This window comes from Dipteris shenzhenensis, chromosome 24, assembly GCF_047967505.1.
Source record: "Dipteris shenzhenensis isolate YYH24624 ecotype China chromosome 24, Dip_SZ_1.0, whole genome shotgun sequence".
NCBI classification, from domain to species: domain Eukaryota; kingdom Viridiplantae; phylum Streptophyta; class Polypodiopsida; order Gleicheniales; family Dipteridaceae; genus Dipteris; species Dipteris shenzhenensis.
In genome coordinates, this window is record NC_141619.1 from 34,557,942 (window position 1) to 34,574,422 (window position 16,481).

At 43.4% G+C, this 16,481-nt stretch overlaps 1 protein-coding gene across 1 annotated transcript in view; it reads right to left on the reverse strand.

Annotated features, from left to right (window-relative positions):
* The window catches only part of LOC147886532 (uncharacterized), a 34,788-nt gene extending 18,895 nt beyond the window's left edge, over positions 1-15,893 (reverse strand). The window contains exons 1-4 of the mRNA XM_087395270.1: positions 15,595-15,893; positions 15,050-15,233; positions 14,549-14,664; positions 14,292-14,459 (exon numbers count right to left, since the gene is read on the reverse strand). Of these exons, the coding sequence (XP_087251396.1) occupies positions 14,292-14,459; positions 14,549-14,664; positions 15,050-15,233; positions 15,595-15,837 (711 nt within the window). The 5' untranslated portion in view covers positions 15,838-15,893. The remainder of the gene's footprint in view (positions 1-14,291; positions 14,460-14,548; positions 14,665-15,049; positions 15,234-15,594) is intronic.
* Positions 15,894-16,481: the final 588 nt, after the last annotated feature.

The window sequence follows — 16,481 nt, forward strand, 5'->3', positions numbered from 1 at the left end:
AAAGACCTTCGGGGGGGTCCAGCCCGACGAATTGTCCTGGGCCCTAGTGCATCTCCAGAGAGAGGGAGTGAGGGAGAGCTTTTGAGAGTATAAATCCCGTCGTTTAAGAGTGGTGATATTGAAGCCATAGCTGTCTTTCACCGGTCAGTCTGGTTTTACTTCGTATCAAAATTCATCTTCTGAGCCTGAAGCTGACTCAAAATAATATTGAATTCATTCAAGTGAGAAGCAATGGAGACCCTTTTCTTCATTTGCAGCTCAAACAATCTCTTCATGAGATAAACTTTATTAGAAGCGATTTCTTTCTCATAAGTGGCACACAATTTTTTCCACAAAAATCTTTCGTAGTCTGCTCATTTACTACTGTGAAATAAACTGACTCTGCAAGATGAAGTCTAACAGTAGACTTTACTAATGCATCCAACTCATTACAATCATCCTCAGACATATCTGCAAGCTTAGCTTCAATACTTGCCAAAGATTTAATCTGCTTCTTTTGAATAAGCACATCCCTTATTTGTTCTTTCCACAAAGAAAAGTTTGTCCCATCAAACTTTTTAATCCTAAAAAACTCCTTTTCAAACATAGAAGGGGATGCCATAATGCAAATGAAGCAAAATCCCAAATGCTAGTGCCTGCAAGAGAGAATCACACTAAATACCAAGTGCATCCAAATGTATGTGCCACAATAGAGTGAAATGTCACCAAAACTCAAAGCTCAAAGCATCAAAAGATACAACTGACTCATGTGCATGTACTATGTATCCATATGAGCAAATCTGACCCAAAAAAAAATGCCAACTACAATGACAATCCAAACTGTCAATAAGTGTCAAATGGCTCAAGCATAAACACCGTCCATAGACATATGCATTAATAATATCTCATCCAAGAGAGCATAATACTATCAGTGCATCACCAGCACTATGTCAAAACTGTCCCTCAGCATAAAATAGCATCCATGTGCAAAGCGTCCATAAAAAATAGCATCATACAAGACAATCTAAACCTATCAGCGCATCCAATAAGGATCGCAATGCATCCAAATGACCTATAAATCATCCACTGCAACCCAATACACACCACGAATGAGCACACACGGCTCAAACTGCAACCAGAGTGATCAGCATAAGATATACTCAAGAAATCATGATCCCACGGTAATGACCGCTACTAAAAATAGAACCTGAGATGCCTCAAAACATGAACGTCATTGCATAATCGAACTCGGCAAGAAAACCTGCAAATATCTCTTTTCTACTAGAACTCCAAAATCCCAACGGATGAGTGAGAAATGAGAATCAACACTCATCCACTGCCATGTGGCATAAATCTAAGGTTTCAAAACCTTAGAATGAAAAATACATAACAGAGAGACAAAATCCAATACACAGATAGATATCTATAACTCTGAAAATACTCCACCGAATCGCGCAAGAACTGACAAGTAAGAATTTTAGGCATCCGAAATGCAATGGGACAAACGATTTTGAAAACCATCGTCCCAATCACTGATCCAACACACAGACTGAAAAACGTTTTTGAAAATAGACCTGTTTGTAAACTCCACCGGAGTGAGAATGATAAGCAACATAGAAGTTTTAGGACCTCCTGAGTCCACCGGAACTGACAGATCTGCAAATGGTTGCTCCAAACTTGAGTTTTAACACCTAGACAGAAAAACGTAGGAACTAATACAGTGAGTCAAAAATCCAATGAAATGATCACAGATTCAAGAATGAAGGTGTTTCCAAGCTCCTGAAATGAAGTGGACACTAAAAGCAACCAATAGTTGCCTCTACAAGTCAATACGGAGTCTCTGTCATCGAACGGAACAGGGAAAAGCTTTAAAAACGACTTTTTCTTTGAAAACACTTAACAGGCTCTCAAAACCACTTCGCAAAACCAAAGTGACTTTCCAAAGGTTCCTTCAAGGTCTCTGCGCACTCAGATGCAAGTAAAATCACCCACAAAGCTTCCCACAGAGCTTCTCCTTCCTCCCACAGAGCTGCTGAGCTTCCAAGCATTCACACACGCTCAGCTAGATCACTCGGACTCTGATACCAGTTGAGAATGCTCTCAACGAAAGCAAGAACGGAAGAGGGAGAGAGAAACAGAGAGCCACATAAGTTTTGATGGGTGCAGAACACCCTAATTTTTTTTTCATTCATTTATATGTGTGTTTGAGTATTGTACATAATCGAGTTAAAGGCAGAGTGACCTTTAATCCCCACAGTATGCAAGATAAGATTGAGTGGAGGTATTCTAAAAATAAGAAAAAGCAATTTGTCCTTCGAGAGAGTGCTGATAAAAACGGCCATACTGCACAACAGTCTAAAAGGACTTTAGAGCAAACTGTGGTTGATAAGGTTTTGTTAATCGAACTTAACTTAAGCTATTGAATAGAAGGCATTTTAAAAAAAAAGAAATGCCTATTATTTTAATAAACTATCCTTTGTTTGAAAAACAAGAGAGGATGAGTGCATGTGGGCATTGGCTCCTAGTATATCCCACAATGTCTTTTGCACTTACCACAAACTAAAAAGCTAACTATACTTTTGCTAGGATGGGACATGTTGTATTCTCCACAATAGGTACTAAGAAAGCAAGCGCTCAATTTTCCATAAGCTTTAAGCAAAAAAGACTTTGTAATAGAAAAAATATTACTTGTGGAAATTCACAAAGGAGATTCTAATTCTCCAATATAGGACTACCTCTTAGGAGACCCTGCTAATAAAACATTAAAAATATAAAGAAGCCTCAATTAAGAATAGAAAAATCTAAAGAACTTTTAACAAAATGAATGAGATTCATTAGACCTACTAAGAACAAATTGTAAGGCCAAGCTGTCTAAACTAAAGCTGTAGTGGCTTGAAGGTAGCATGGAGAATACTCTCTTTTATCTATGTGCAGGGCTTGTTCGGAATCTCGACAATGTGTGCAGTCATGAGCTTCACAAGGGTAGAATTAAGATACCTAAAGCTTATCTAGAAATACATCAACCGGGTAGTTGGGAAGCTTCAAGCAATTGAATGCATGAAGCTACGGAGCTACGAAGCAGCCTAAAAGTTGTGCGAGTGAGTTTCTCCTGCTCAATGATACCATGGGCTTTTATCATAAACATTCATTCAATGCCTCAAATTAGTTTTCCATAATGCTAAGCCACAAAAAGTCCTCAAAAGTAATTTTCATTTTCTAAGGACTCACACATTTGCTAGTCCTACCTTCAAGAGCAGGCCGAAAATGGAAGAGAGGGAGATTGCCTTAGCTTTTCTTTATTTCTACACTAGCTAATAGTCAGCGTTGGCTTTGGGCCATGTGTAACCGTTTTTTATTTATGTTTTCAATACTATAAGTCGACACATTATTTCTATCAATTTCCTAATATGAAGGTTCCACTTGGCACTCAGAGGAGAGTCAGGTTCTAGGCAAAGTAGGACTCCACGTGGGAAAGAGAGAGAGAGAAGAGAGAGTGAAGCGGAAACACGTGGAGGGGAGTCGATCTAACAACAGGAATGGTGGGTGTGAATATAGAGACAAGGGCACACCACAACCCTCAAGAATATATATTAGGATAGGATAGGCATTTGGGTGGAACCGGTTCAAAGTGAACCATGTTCACACTGTGTATGAGGTGGCACAGGGCCTTAACCCCAACAACCTCCCACCTGAAGGCAATGTGCCTCAAAAAAAAAATTACAGCAAGTACATATAAAATGTACAAGGCCTATCCAACACCCATCAGTGTCCTGCAATGTGCAAACCGCTCTGCTGGCAAGGGCTTAGTGAAAAGATCAGCAGGGTTATCATCAGTATGGATTTTGACAAGTTCTAACAACTTGTCATGCAATACCTCACGAATAAAGTGGTACTTAACATCAATGTGCTTGGTCTTTTGATGAAAGACCGGATTCTTTGCCAACATAATAGCACTCTGGCTATCACAATGCAAAGAAGGAATATCCCCTGAAAAACCCAAGTCTCCCACCAGACGTGAAAGCCATATGGCCTCCTTGCAAGCCTCAGTGGCTGCAATATACTCTGCCTCCGTGGTAGACAATGCTGTGCATCTCTGTAACCTGGATATCCATGAAATAGCACCACCTGTGAAAGTAAACACGTAGCCCGTGGTGGACTTACGATTGTCTACATGCCCTGCATAACCTGAATCTGTGTATCCATGCACTTGTGCATCTTGCTTGCCAAAACATATGCACACATCTTGAGACCCCTTAACGTATCTCAATATACCCTTAATTGCCTCCCAATGTCTCTTACCGGGGTTAGCCATATATCTACTGACTACTCCCACTGCAAAAGCAATATCTGGTCTAGTGGCAACCATGGCATACATCAGACTGCCACATGCAGAAGCATAAGGAATTTTGGCCATATTAGCCCTTTCATCATTTGACTGAGGGCTGTCCTTTTGGCTGAGTTTCAAATATGGAGGCAATGGTGTGCTCAAAGCCTTTGCCTTATCCATATTGAACCTCTCCAGAACTTTGCCAATGTACTCTTTTTGAGAAAGATAGAGTAAACCCTTTGACCTATTCCTCACAATTCGCATACCAAGAATGTGATTTGCATCACCAAGATCCTTCATGTCGAAGGTTTTGTGCAGTTTTGCCTTCAAGGCATTCATATCAATAGATGAATTCCCAGCAATAAGCATATCATCCACATAAAGAATGAGTATAAGAAGACTACCATCTCTTGTCTTCTTAGTGTAGAGGCAATGATCATGATCAGACCGTCTGAATCCTTGTGCTTTCATGAAAGCATCAAACTTGTGATACCACTCTATGGGTGCCTGCTTGAGGCCATAGAGACTCTTCTGCAATTTGCATACAAGCCCTTCTTTTCCCTTGACTTGATATCCCTCTGGTTGCTGCATATAAATATCCTCGTAAAGGTCTCCATGAAGGAAGGCCGTCTTCACGTCCATTTGGACAAGATCCATGTCCTGACAAGCAACCAAAGCTAAAACAGTCCTTAATGTAGTCATCTTGACTACAGGAGAAAAAATTTCATCAAAGTCAACTCCCTTTTCCTGCTTGAACCCCTTAGCAACTAATCTTGCTTTGTAGTTGGGCTTAGCATCCCCTGGAGTGATCTTCAACCTATAGACCCATTTGCATGGTAGGACTTTCTGGCCTGTAGGCAGCTGCACTAGATTCCATGTCTGATTCTTCTCAAGAGATTACATTTCTGAAGCCATGGCTTTCTGCCAATTCTTTGCGTCTTCCCTCTTCATGGCTTCTTTAAAGCACGAGGGCTCACCACAATCTGTCACCATGATGTAATCATCAAGTGCATTTACCCCTGGAACAAACCTATCAAGCATACGAGACACCTTGCTCCGCCTAACCCAACCATCTTGATTAGGTGGCTGATTTACTTGCAGTTCCTGCATATTTTGGGGTTGTACAGCCTGCTCTGGAGGCACATCTTGCTGAATCTCAGGTTGCATTTGTGGTTCTTCCTGTGGAGGATAATATGGAGCATTAAAAGCCGGAGGTGGCTGCTGATTTTGACCATTTTGGACAGCATTTTGATTGGCATTTTGTGGTTGTGCTGAAGGTCCTTCCTCCTCAAAAATGACTCTTCTCACTCCAATGGTATTGATAGGCTGTTTTTGCATCCTATCTTCTCGAAAAATCACATCATTGCTCCTCACAATCTTGTGAGATTCAGGGTCCCACAACCTGTAACCCATCTCTCCATTGTCACCATACCCAAGAAAAATACACTTGCATGACTTTGTGTAACCCCCTTCTCTTGGTTCGTTCCTAAAACTCAAGTAATCACGGGCGTTGGCAACTCGTTTATCCACCCAGCCAAACTCTCAAGAAAGGATTCGTCTCCTTACGTATCTATTTTTGTTATTCTTTTCTCATCCTTATCCTTGAGACCCCAATCTCCCTAGATAGTTCTTGGCCACATGTCACATTTTAGGCCCTTACTTAGATGCATCCTTTTTTTTCACCCCTCTCTTGGAGTTCCCCTTTAAAACAATTGCCCCTTGGCAATTTACACATTAGATGCACCTAGGCCCTAGCCCTATTAGAACTATCTAGTCAATGCCATTACGCCCTCACCTTGGACCTTGGCAGTTACTTCTCTTGACCATTTAATTACGCACATTAATTATTACAAAAGTTGGTCATCTAAGAGAAAATGCCCACCGATCTATCCGAGGTCATGCTATCTCGGCTAGAGCATAACATTCCTTCCCTCTTCAAGCATCAGCGTCCTCGATGATGAAATCTGGGAATGCTCTCCGCAACTGGTATACGGATTCCCAAGTAGCTTCCGATAGAGGCTGACCATGCCATGCAACCAACACCGTGGGTATCTTCCGATTTCGTATTTGCATTGTTCCTCGATCCAGGATTCTTGTTGGTTTGCGCCTTGCAATATCCTCTATCTCCTGAAACAAAACCACACCTTCAATTAGTGAGTCACTTGTATGCAAAAATTTCTTTAAGCGTGAAACATGAAAAACCGGGTGCACCTTACACCCCTGTGGCAATTCTAATTTATAGGCTACACTGCCTATTCTTTTCAGAATTAACCACGGCCCACAGTATCGAGGTGATAACTTAGCACACTCTCCTGAAGTCAACGACTTCGAGTGCGAAGGAATTCTGAGAAAAACTTTTTCTCCTTCTTCAAATACTCTTATAGACCGATTTTCATCCGCATACACCTTGGCTCTATCCATAGCCTGGCGGATATTAGCTCTCGCAAGTGCTAGCATCTCCCGCATCTGAACTACAAAGTTCGCGGCACTAGGCACTTTCTGAGGTATTCCAACTATAGTTGGATTAGCTGGCCTATAACCATAGTTCAGCTCAAAAGGACTGAACCCAGTAGATGAATGTTTCCTATCATTGTAGGCAAACTCCAACAATGGTAACCACTTGTCCCATGTATGTTGCCTCAATGACACATATGCTCTCAGCATATCCTCTAAAGTCTGGTTGACTCTCTCCGTCTGACCATCCGTCTCAGGATGATCCCCACTACTCATTCCTAACTCAGTCCTCAGTGTCTCGAATACCGCTGTCCAAAAGTGACCGGTAAACCTGACATCTCTGTCTGACACTATGGATCTAGGCAATCCATGCAGACGAAATATATGTCTAATAAATAAATCCGCTACTTGCGGGACACTAATAGACTCTCTAGTCGGAATGAAGTGAGCCATCTTGGTTAGACGATCAACCACCACAAGGATAGAATTATACCCTCCTTGTGTTGCAGGTAGTCCTACAATAAAATCCATGGAAATGCTCTCCCACTTACTTAGTGGTATTTCCAAGGGCTGTAAAAGTCCGGGTGGCTTCACCCGCTCGGCCTTACTTACCTGACACGAGAAACACCGTGTCACATATTCATGAATATGCTTTTTCATCTTTGGCCAAAAGAAATCTCGCTTCACGAGATCATATGTCTTCTCGACACCTGGATGTCCCGCACACGGGCTATCATGGCATTGTCGAATGACTCTCTGCCTGAGATCATTCTGACCAGGTACTACAACCTTGCCATTTCTAACTAGCATACCATCCCTTATGGTATATCTTGCATAAGTTTGGCCTTTTCTGGATGCCAGGTCATCCTTTTCATTTTCCCCGGGTTTTAATACATGAGCCTTAGGCCATAAGCTCTAGACAAACTCGTCCACCTTCTGAGTTTCTCTAATCTCGGTCATTAGAGCACTCTCTAATACCGTGAAACTCAGGTTATGCATAATGCGAGACAACGCATCAGCTACCTTATTGTCTTTTCCTCTTCGGTACCGAATCGTTAGATTAAACTCCTGCATGAGCTCTGCCCACCTAGCTTGGCGGCCCCTCAAGTCAGGTTGTTTACAAAAATGTTTCAGAGTATCATGATCTACATCCACATAAAACTCTGAACCATACAGATAATGCCTCCATGTTTTCAAAGCATGGATAACAGCATACAACTCTAATTCATGAGTTGGCCAATTCCTTTGAGAGGGAGAAAGCTTCTTGCTTTCAAAGGCTACTGGCCTTCCCTCTTGAAGGAGGACTGCTCCTACCGCAATGCCACTTGCATCGGTTTCTAGGAACAACGGTTTCTGGGGATCAACTATTTTTAACACCGGTCCTGAGACCACAGCTTGTTTTATGGTGTTAAAACTTTCTTGTTGCTTCTGTCCCCAAATAAAAGGTACTTTATCTGAGGTCAGATCAGTCAATGGCGATACTATTCCGGAATATCCTTTGATATGCCTTCTATAAAACTGGACAAATCCCAAGAATGATCGCAAAACGCGGTCAGACTCTGAGGGATTGGCCAAGTTAGTATCGCAGCCACTTTCTTCGGATCCATTTCTACCCCCTGTGGAGTAATTATGAACCCTAAGTACTCAAGCCTAACCATACACAGTATAGTTTTCTTTTTATTCACGTAAAGACTCGCTTTCCTCAAAGTACTAAACACTATCCTTAAGTGTTCACAATGCTCAGTAACACTTTTACTGAATATCAAGATATCGTCAATAAAATGTACTACGAACTTTCCGATATACGGACGTAGTAAATCGTTCATAAGCATGACGAAGGTCGCTGGAGCATTGGTAAGTCCGAAGGGCATTACCAAAAACTCATAATGACCAAACCTGCTCCTGAAAGCGGTTTTATGCACATCCTCGGCTCTAATCCGGATCTGATGATAGCCGCACTTAAGATCTATCTTGCTGAAAATCACGGCTCCATGTAATGCATCTAGCAAATCATCAATCCGAGCCATCGGATACCTGTGCTTAACAGTGATATTATTCAATGCTCTGTAATCTATACAGAGGCGAAACGTATCATCCTTTTTCCTCTTTAATATCACTGGTGAAGCAAAAGGTGAGAAACTTGGTTGAATCTGCCCCAACTTGAGGTATTCTTCCAGTTGCCTACGCACCTCCGCTTCTTCAGTAAAGCTCATTCTATAGGGAGGTCTATTTACAGGTTCTGCCCCCGGGATCAGTTCAATCTTATGCTGAACATTCCGCTCTGGAGGTAACCCATAAGGTAGTTCATCCCTAAAGCATTCAGAGAACTCCTCTGTTATAAGATTAGCCAGCTTGGCCATCTCACCACTTTGCGTAACATCAGTGCTAGCCGAAGACTCATCCACCGGCTCTACCGATGCGGTGCAAAGGTACAAAAACTCTACTTGAGCCTTTCTGATTTCCATCACGGAAACCAACGGTCCCTGAGGTATATCTTTTTCACCTCGCAAGACATAAAGCACATCATTCATCTTGAATTGATATACGTGCTTTTTCCAATCAATGGCTGGATTCTTACTAGAATGCCACGCCATTCCCAGGGCTATATCCGCATGAGCAAGCTTGGTCATTTCAAAATCAAGCTTCTCAGTATAGTCCTGAATCCGAAGCTCCAACTGGGTAACCCTTTGGTCCCATACTTCAGTTGAACTTCCGTCTGCCATCCTGACTGTGTACGCATAGTCAGATGGACTTGTCTTTAATTTCAGCCTCTTCACGAGCTTGGAGTTCATCACATTGTGAGTTGACGCTGAGTCAAACAACACAATGACATCATGACCGGCTACTTGCCCTTTCATTTTAATTAACTCCGTATCATTGAAGGCTGTATACCCCGTTGCTGCGGGCTTAGATAGGATGTTATCAGGTGCACTCGTCACTAACTTAGCAACAGATACACATAACAAACAAGGTACTAACCTCTGAGAAGGTCCCGCCAGTTGCATCTGCATATGTTCCGCACTGGGACTCTCCTGCATTTCTACGTCACATTCAGATATTATCATATTAGCCGTGCGACGATCTTTGTTCAGTGGACAATCCTTCCACTGATGTCGCTGAAGGCAGCCGAAGCACAATCCTTCTTTCCTAGCTTTCTCTTTTTGTTCAGGGGTCAATGAGGACTTTGACCAAGCCCGGGCTGCCATTGGAGTTATTTTCCTTTTCACCCCAACGGTGGTACTTGTTTTTGCTGGTCCCTCAACCGGCTTCACCTGCTTGGTTTGGCCACTTGGCTGCGAGACACTTGTCTTTGAAACCCATTTCCTCTGAAATCCCCCTTTCCTCGGGTGCTCATACTGAGTCCCTGCCTGCACAAATCCACCAGATCTGCCTCTGGCATCCTCATAGTTCAGGGCTACTGCTATAGATTCATCTAGTGTAGTCACATATTTAGCCCGAACTTCCATTTTTATCTTGTCGTTCAGTCCATAGATATAGTCTTTTAACTGAACCGACATAGGGAGAGGGTCTGTTATTTTCATAACACATTCCCTGAATTTGTCAGTGTACTCTGCCACTGACAAGCTCCTCTGACGAAGACTTCTATAAGCATCCCAAGCTCAGGATTCTTCATCAGGTGGGAGAAAGTGTTTCTTGAATTCAGCTTTGAACCCTTCCCAAGTGGTTGGAGCAACTTGATCCTTCTGTTGCTTTATCCACCATCTATCCGTTGCCTCAATAAACAGATGTGTGGCCTCGCGGATCTTCTTTAGATCGGATCTAATCTCACAAATGGCGAAGGCTTCTTCCCACTTGTGCAACCAAACCTCGATCACATCAGAGCTGCGCTCGGTCATCCGACCAGCGTACTTCTCCGGTCTATAATTAGCAATATTGGGCACTTTGACCCTAGCGCGCTCTAAGGAATGTACACTGGGCTCTGGCTCTGCTGGAGCTTTGCCCTTGTCAATCCTAGACGGTCTAGCCGACAAGGCTTGCACCATCTCCCTAATCTCATTTTGACCAGCATTCACCTGAAGCTGCTGGTTCATAATCTGCTGTAAAGCATCCTCTAATATTGAGATCCTACCAATCAATGTAGGTGCTGCGTGATGTGACATCTGTTGTGTAGATTGAGCTCTAGACTCACTAGGATTCACCCTTGAACTCTGCCCTTCCGGTTCCATTTTGTTGGAAGGGATTTTTATTTTTTTTTTTTTTTTTTTTTTTTTAAATATAAAGGAAAATATATACTGCCTCCTTTTTCTGGTTTTTTTTTTTTTTAATTTTCACTCTGCGAAAAACGATAAACTGAAGCGAACGGAAAAAAATGCTCCCTGGGCTTTTCGTCAGTTCCGATGCTTTTCGTCAAATGTAAACTGAAGCTGCGCCTGATTATTCCCCATCGCTCCAGTCTCAACGACTTCCTTCCCCGCACAGCCTTGGTCTAGATGAGGATGAGCCCGTCAGTTCTTTTCGTTGATCAGTAACCATCTTATCAACTATTCCTACGCTAGTTCAGTCACGTCGCCATTTGCGCCATCTCTTATTCGTCGATCTCCCCCTTGCTGCGCGTTTTTCGTCGATCAAATTTTTGCTGCCCGTCGACTCACTTACTGACGTTAGTCACGGACCATCCTCGTCGAAGGTCTCCCCGTCCACAAATGGCTTCCCTCCGTAGTCCACGAGTAGCGCCAGCATAGATTCCGTCTGTCCCTCGAACCCTCTCTAAAAACCTGTGCTCTGATACCAAGTGTAACCCCCTTCTCTTGGAGTTCCTTTTAAAACAATTGCCCCTTGGCAATTTGCACATTTAGATGCACCTAGGCCCTAGCCCTATTAGAACTATCTAGTCAATGCCATTACGCCCTCACCTAGGACCTTGGCAGTTACTTCTCTTGACCATTTAATTACGCACATTAATTATTACAAAAGTTGGTCATCTAAGAGAAAATGCCCACCGATCTATCCGAGGTCATGCTATCTCGGCTAGAGCATAACACTTTGGGTCTAACTTGCTGCGTATTTCCCTTCTGATATGCATAAAGGCCTGGCAGCCAAACACCCTGAGATGTTTGTAAGAGGGTGGCTTTCCGGACCACATTTCTTCAGGTACCTTCAAATCCAAGGCACGGTTGGGTGACCTATTGATGAGATGTACTGCTGTCTTAACAGCTTCTGCCCAAAAACCATGGGTCAATCCTGCTTGTGAGAGCATGCTAAGAGTCCTCTCTTGAATGGTCCTATTTGCCCTTTCAGCCACGCCATTTTGTGGAGGATTGTAGGGAGCGGGCAACTCCCTCTTTATCCCCTTCTCATCACAAAATGTAGTAAATTCCCTTGAGAGGTATTCCCCTCCATTATCAGACCTGAGGCATTTGAGCTTCTTTCCTGTCTGATTCTCAACAAGTGCCAACCAAGTCTTGAAGACTTTGAACACATCACTCTTATGCTTAATGGGATAGACCCATATCTTCCTTGATGCATCATCAATAAAGGTGACAAAATACTTGGCACCGCCCAAAGAAAGATTGGGCATTTCACATACATCTGTATGTACTAAAGTTAGGACTTCTTGTTTAACATTTCCAGCCTTTTTATGGGCTGATTGCTTATGTTTGCCATAAATACAATGATCACATGCTGAAAAATCAGAAAAATTAAGTCTCGGCAAGTAACCCAAAGAAGACAATACTTTCATTCCTTTCTGGCTTATATGGCCCAACCGGCTATGCCACAATGAAGTGTGTGGCTGCTCGGTCACATGGATTACATTAGCATCAACACCCTCAACATACAGTGGATACAAGGTGCCTGATTTGCAGCCCTTGGCCACAACCATATTTCCCTTAAGCACCTTCCACATAGAATGACCAAATTGGGTGAGATACCCTGCATCATCAAGCTGCCCAGTGGATATCAAGCTCTTCCTGAGCTGTGGCACATGTCTCACATTGTGCAATACAAATTCAGAACCATTTGGGAATTTTAAATGTACATCCCCAATACCAACAACGTCACAGGCATAATCATCCTTCGTTGCTTGAAGACATAGTGATAAGCTGAAGTAGAAAGAAATAAATACACCTAAGGCACAGAGGGCCTCAAAGTCACGTACTGTGACTAAATGCAATGTTGTCCACTCTCCAAAACTGATTGCAAAATCTCGTCTTTTGTCACTACATTTGACACATAGACATGTAAATCCCCTTCCAAAACTGTTTACAGCTGCCAATAACACCAATTTGAGCAAAAGCCCTTTGTTTTGGCGTCTATTGAAGAAAATTATGTCAAATAGGTACCCACAAGTGCATACAAGCACTCTAACGTCAAAAGCCCCAAATTTGTTGCATGAAATTTCTCCAAATTCAGAGAATGCACTACAATGGAGAAAGGCTGTAGACGTCTTCTTTCGAACGGGGATCCACTCTTGTAGCGTCGAAAGTGAAGGCTCTGTGTGTTGCTCTGCTGCGCAGCAGCACTTGCAACAGCCGATCACTTGCCTGAAGACCTCGAGTCAGAAAACAGGCTCTCTGCGCTATTTGACGCCTGGAACGAAGGACGCTGATGGAGCTCCGTTATTTGACGCCTGGAACAGACGCTGATGGAGCTCCGTTATTTGACGCCTGGAACGGACGTTTCGCTATCGTCAAAGCGTTGTGCCTCACCCGCTTTGCAAGCCTCACGAACGAGGAGTTCCAATCACCCGCTGTGCAAATCTCACGAACGAGAAGTTCAAATCACCCGCTTTGCAAACCTCACGAACGAGGACTTCTTTTGTCTGAGCCGTTGCAAGGCATCACAGGAAGCGGCAGCAAAGCGTGCGTTGCAGGGCGAAGCGTGCGCAAAACGTGCGTTAACCCTGCTTCACGAGCTATATACGAAGATGAGCTCTGTGCTGCTGCTGCGTTGCGAGGGAGCATTTGCCTGCTGTCCGAGCGCGAGGTACCCTCAGGAACAGAGATGGCCAAGTCCATAGCCAGAGCTTCCCGTAACAAGGACTTGACTCGAGGCGTCGGTCGCTGCTCGTGATCTCGCTCTGATACCAGTTGAAGCGGAAACACGTGGAGGGGAGTCGATCTAACAACAGGAATGGTGGGTGTGAATACAGAGACAAGGGCACACCACAACCCTCAAGAATATATATTAGGATAGGATAGGCATTTGGGTGGAACCGGTTCAAAGTGAACCGTGTTCACACTGTGTATGAGGTGGCACAGGGCCTTAACCCCAACAGAGAGGAAGGGAGGTTTTCAAACAGTGGGTCCCTAGCCCGTTGTAGACAGGTCAAGCAAGGTACTTGTTATTTATAAAAGAAAAGAAAAGAAGAGAGAGAACAATCTAAAGGGACTTTAGACTCGAGATATCTTTTGGTTACCTTGGGACTTCTATACCTGAGATATCTCTTGGGTACAGATGTTGTGATGGTTTTGTTTCTGCCTAGCCTACCATTCTCAGGAGGTAGTATTAGTTCTTGCCTACATGTCTCAGGAGGTGGTATTAGTTTCTGCCAAAAAAAGAGAGGTGTTACCTTGGTCATGTGGCCACCCACACAATCGATAGCTCCATATGCCATTTTGCCACCTGTGATTTTCTTCACTTGCTCCACCACATCCTCCTCACTCACACTTATCACTTCGTCCGCACCCAACGCTTTCAATTCCTCTTTTTGCTCCTTGCGCCTCACCAGATTAATCGTCTGCACATGCACACCTTTATCACCATCCGCTACTCTTCCTTGAGTGCGCATCAGATTAGCATTCAATCAACGAGTGCATCCTTCGTTACCTTTATGCCTTCATGGTGAGCGTATTGAATGAACATTCGGCCCAAGACTGTTGCAGCGCCTGTTTGGATAACATACTCCCCTTTTGGCACGTTCAACACACGGGCCATCCCATAGACTGCCCTTAACGCCACATGCATATTGTGAAACCACAGTCAAGAATCAGGACCGTGTGACTTGAGGACTCGTACACTATGAAAATAAACAGAAATTTGCGCTCCTATGAATGATGCACAGGCATCATTCATAGTAATGTCTAGACTCTACGAGCTAGAATTAGTGCATAATTGACATAAAAAGAACTCGAGAGTCGAAACTCGTCTTTGGTACTTCGTACACAAGGCAGTCTAGAACGACACGGGAATCGCTGTTCTCAATGGGCATTGTGAAAAAGGCGCCCCATCATTTCTGCGACGTGTCTCCTTGTTGCTCATATAGATGGGAGCGGGTTCTTCAACGTTATGTCTACTTATTAGGAAAGAGATGGTTGAAAAGTCGCTCACCTGTCCAGGGATTCACCAGAAATTGAGCAGCGACCTCATCACTGACTGTATCTGGTATAGGAAATTGCGATAATGCGGGAATAACGATGTATTCCTGCCACAAACCTTGCCCGGTCTCGTCAGATTTGGAGCTCAAAGGAAACACACGTTGCCCAACTTTCACATTGGTCACTTTTTCACCGACCTGCAAGACTTAAAAAAGATTTCTCTGTTAGAGTAATAGGCAAAGGTCATTTTACAAGTTGTGAAGACAAAATCCTAGGGATCGGTGGCATCTCGCTTGTGAAATCCACGACTAGCAACGTGATTGGGCCAAATTTAATGGGTTAAAAACCAATCAAAAGCAACGCTCGGAAGGCGGCTCAAATCGTGGAATACTCTTTTCTGAAATGTAAAGAAAAAAAAAGGATAAGTTTACGAACATCGGAGACAGAAATCTGCCCAATGCGCTCATTCATATCCTCAACGCTCACTACTTTATCAGTTTCTGCGACAAACGAAAGATCCTCTAGTCTATATTGGCAAAAAAGAAAGAAGACGTGTACCTGGTGCACGACACCCATTCCTTCGAAGCCAGGGACGGCGGGCAGAGATTGAGGGCGCCAGGCAGGGTAATGTCCTTGAATGGCCAAAACATCGGAAGGATTGACAGCGCGGCAAAGGACGCGGACGAGGACTTGATCGGGGCCAGGGGAGGGGGTATTCCGGAGACCCAATCTGCAACCGGCGATGGGATCATCGGGGTGAATCTCGAAGACCTCCACAGCTTTGTGCTGCGCCATGTTCATGTGAGTCGGAGCTTCGAACTTGGAAATAACAAGGTCGCCCTAGATGGTGAGGACGGTGATGCCTGCTTGTTTTACGTGTGTATAATAGTCCTCCTTGTTTTCTCTCTTAAAAAATATATTTGCCTTTTCTCTTTATTTCTTCATTTTGCCCCACAAATTGACTTGCCCCACGAATGCATTTTCTTCAATTGAAGGTGGAAACCTCCTTTTGTAGCTCAATTCTTCTTCTACTATTTCCCTCAACCTGTCGCTTAGTCTCTTCTCTCTGTACTTTATCTTCTCAACCTAAGATATCCACTGGGCTTACATCTCCTCAAACTACTCTTGTTTTGGCATTGAAATCTTGGCTTTGTCTGTCTTCAACATCCTTATCTTGTCGTCCATTTATTCACTTAGTCTTCTGAAAGCCTCATGTGTAATTGCTTGTTCCTCAAGTCTGATTATTTCATTTTTGTCATCTAAATCATCAAAACTTTGATTGTAGATGAGGAAGTCCAAGTTGAGATATTCATGATCCCAAATGGCTTGACAAAGGTGCACATGATAGAAGTTACTATTGAACTTACTATAGGATGGATGGAAAACCACATCAGAGATTTGAGTTCTTCCCAATGTTTTCTATAACTTTTTAACAATATCATTTC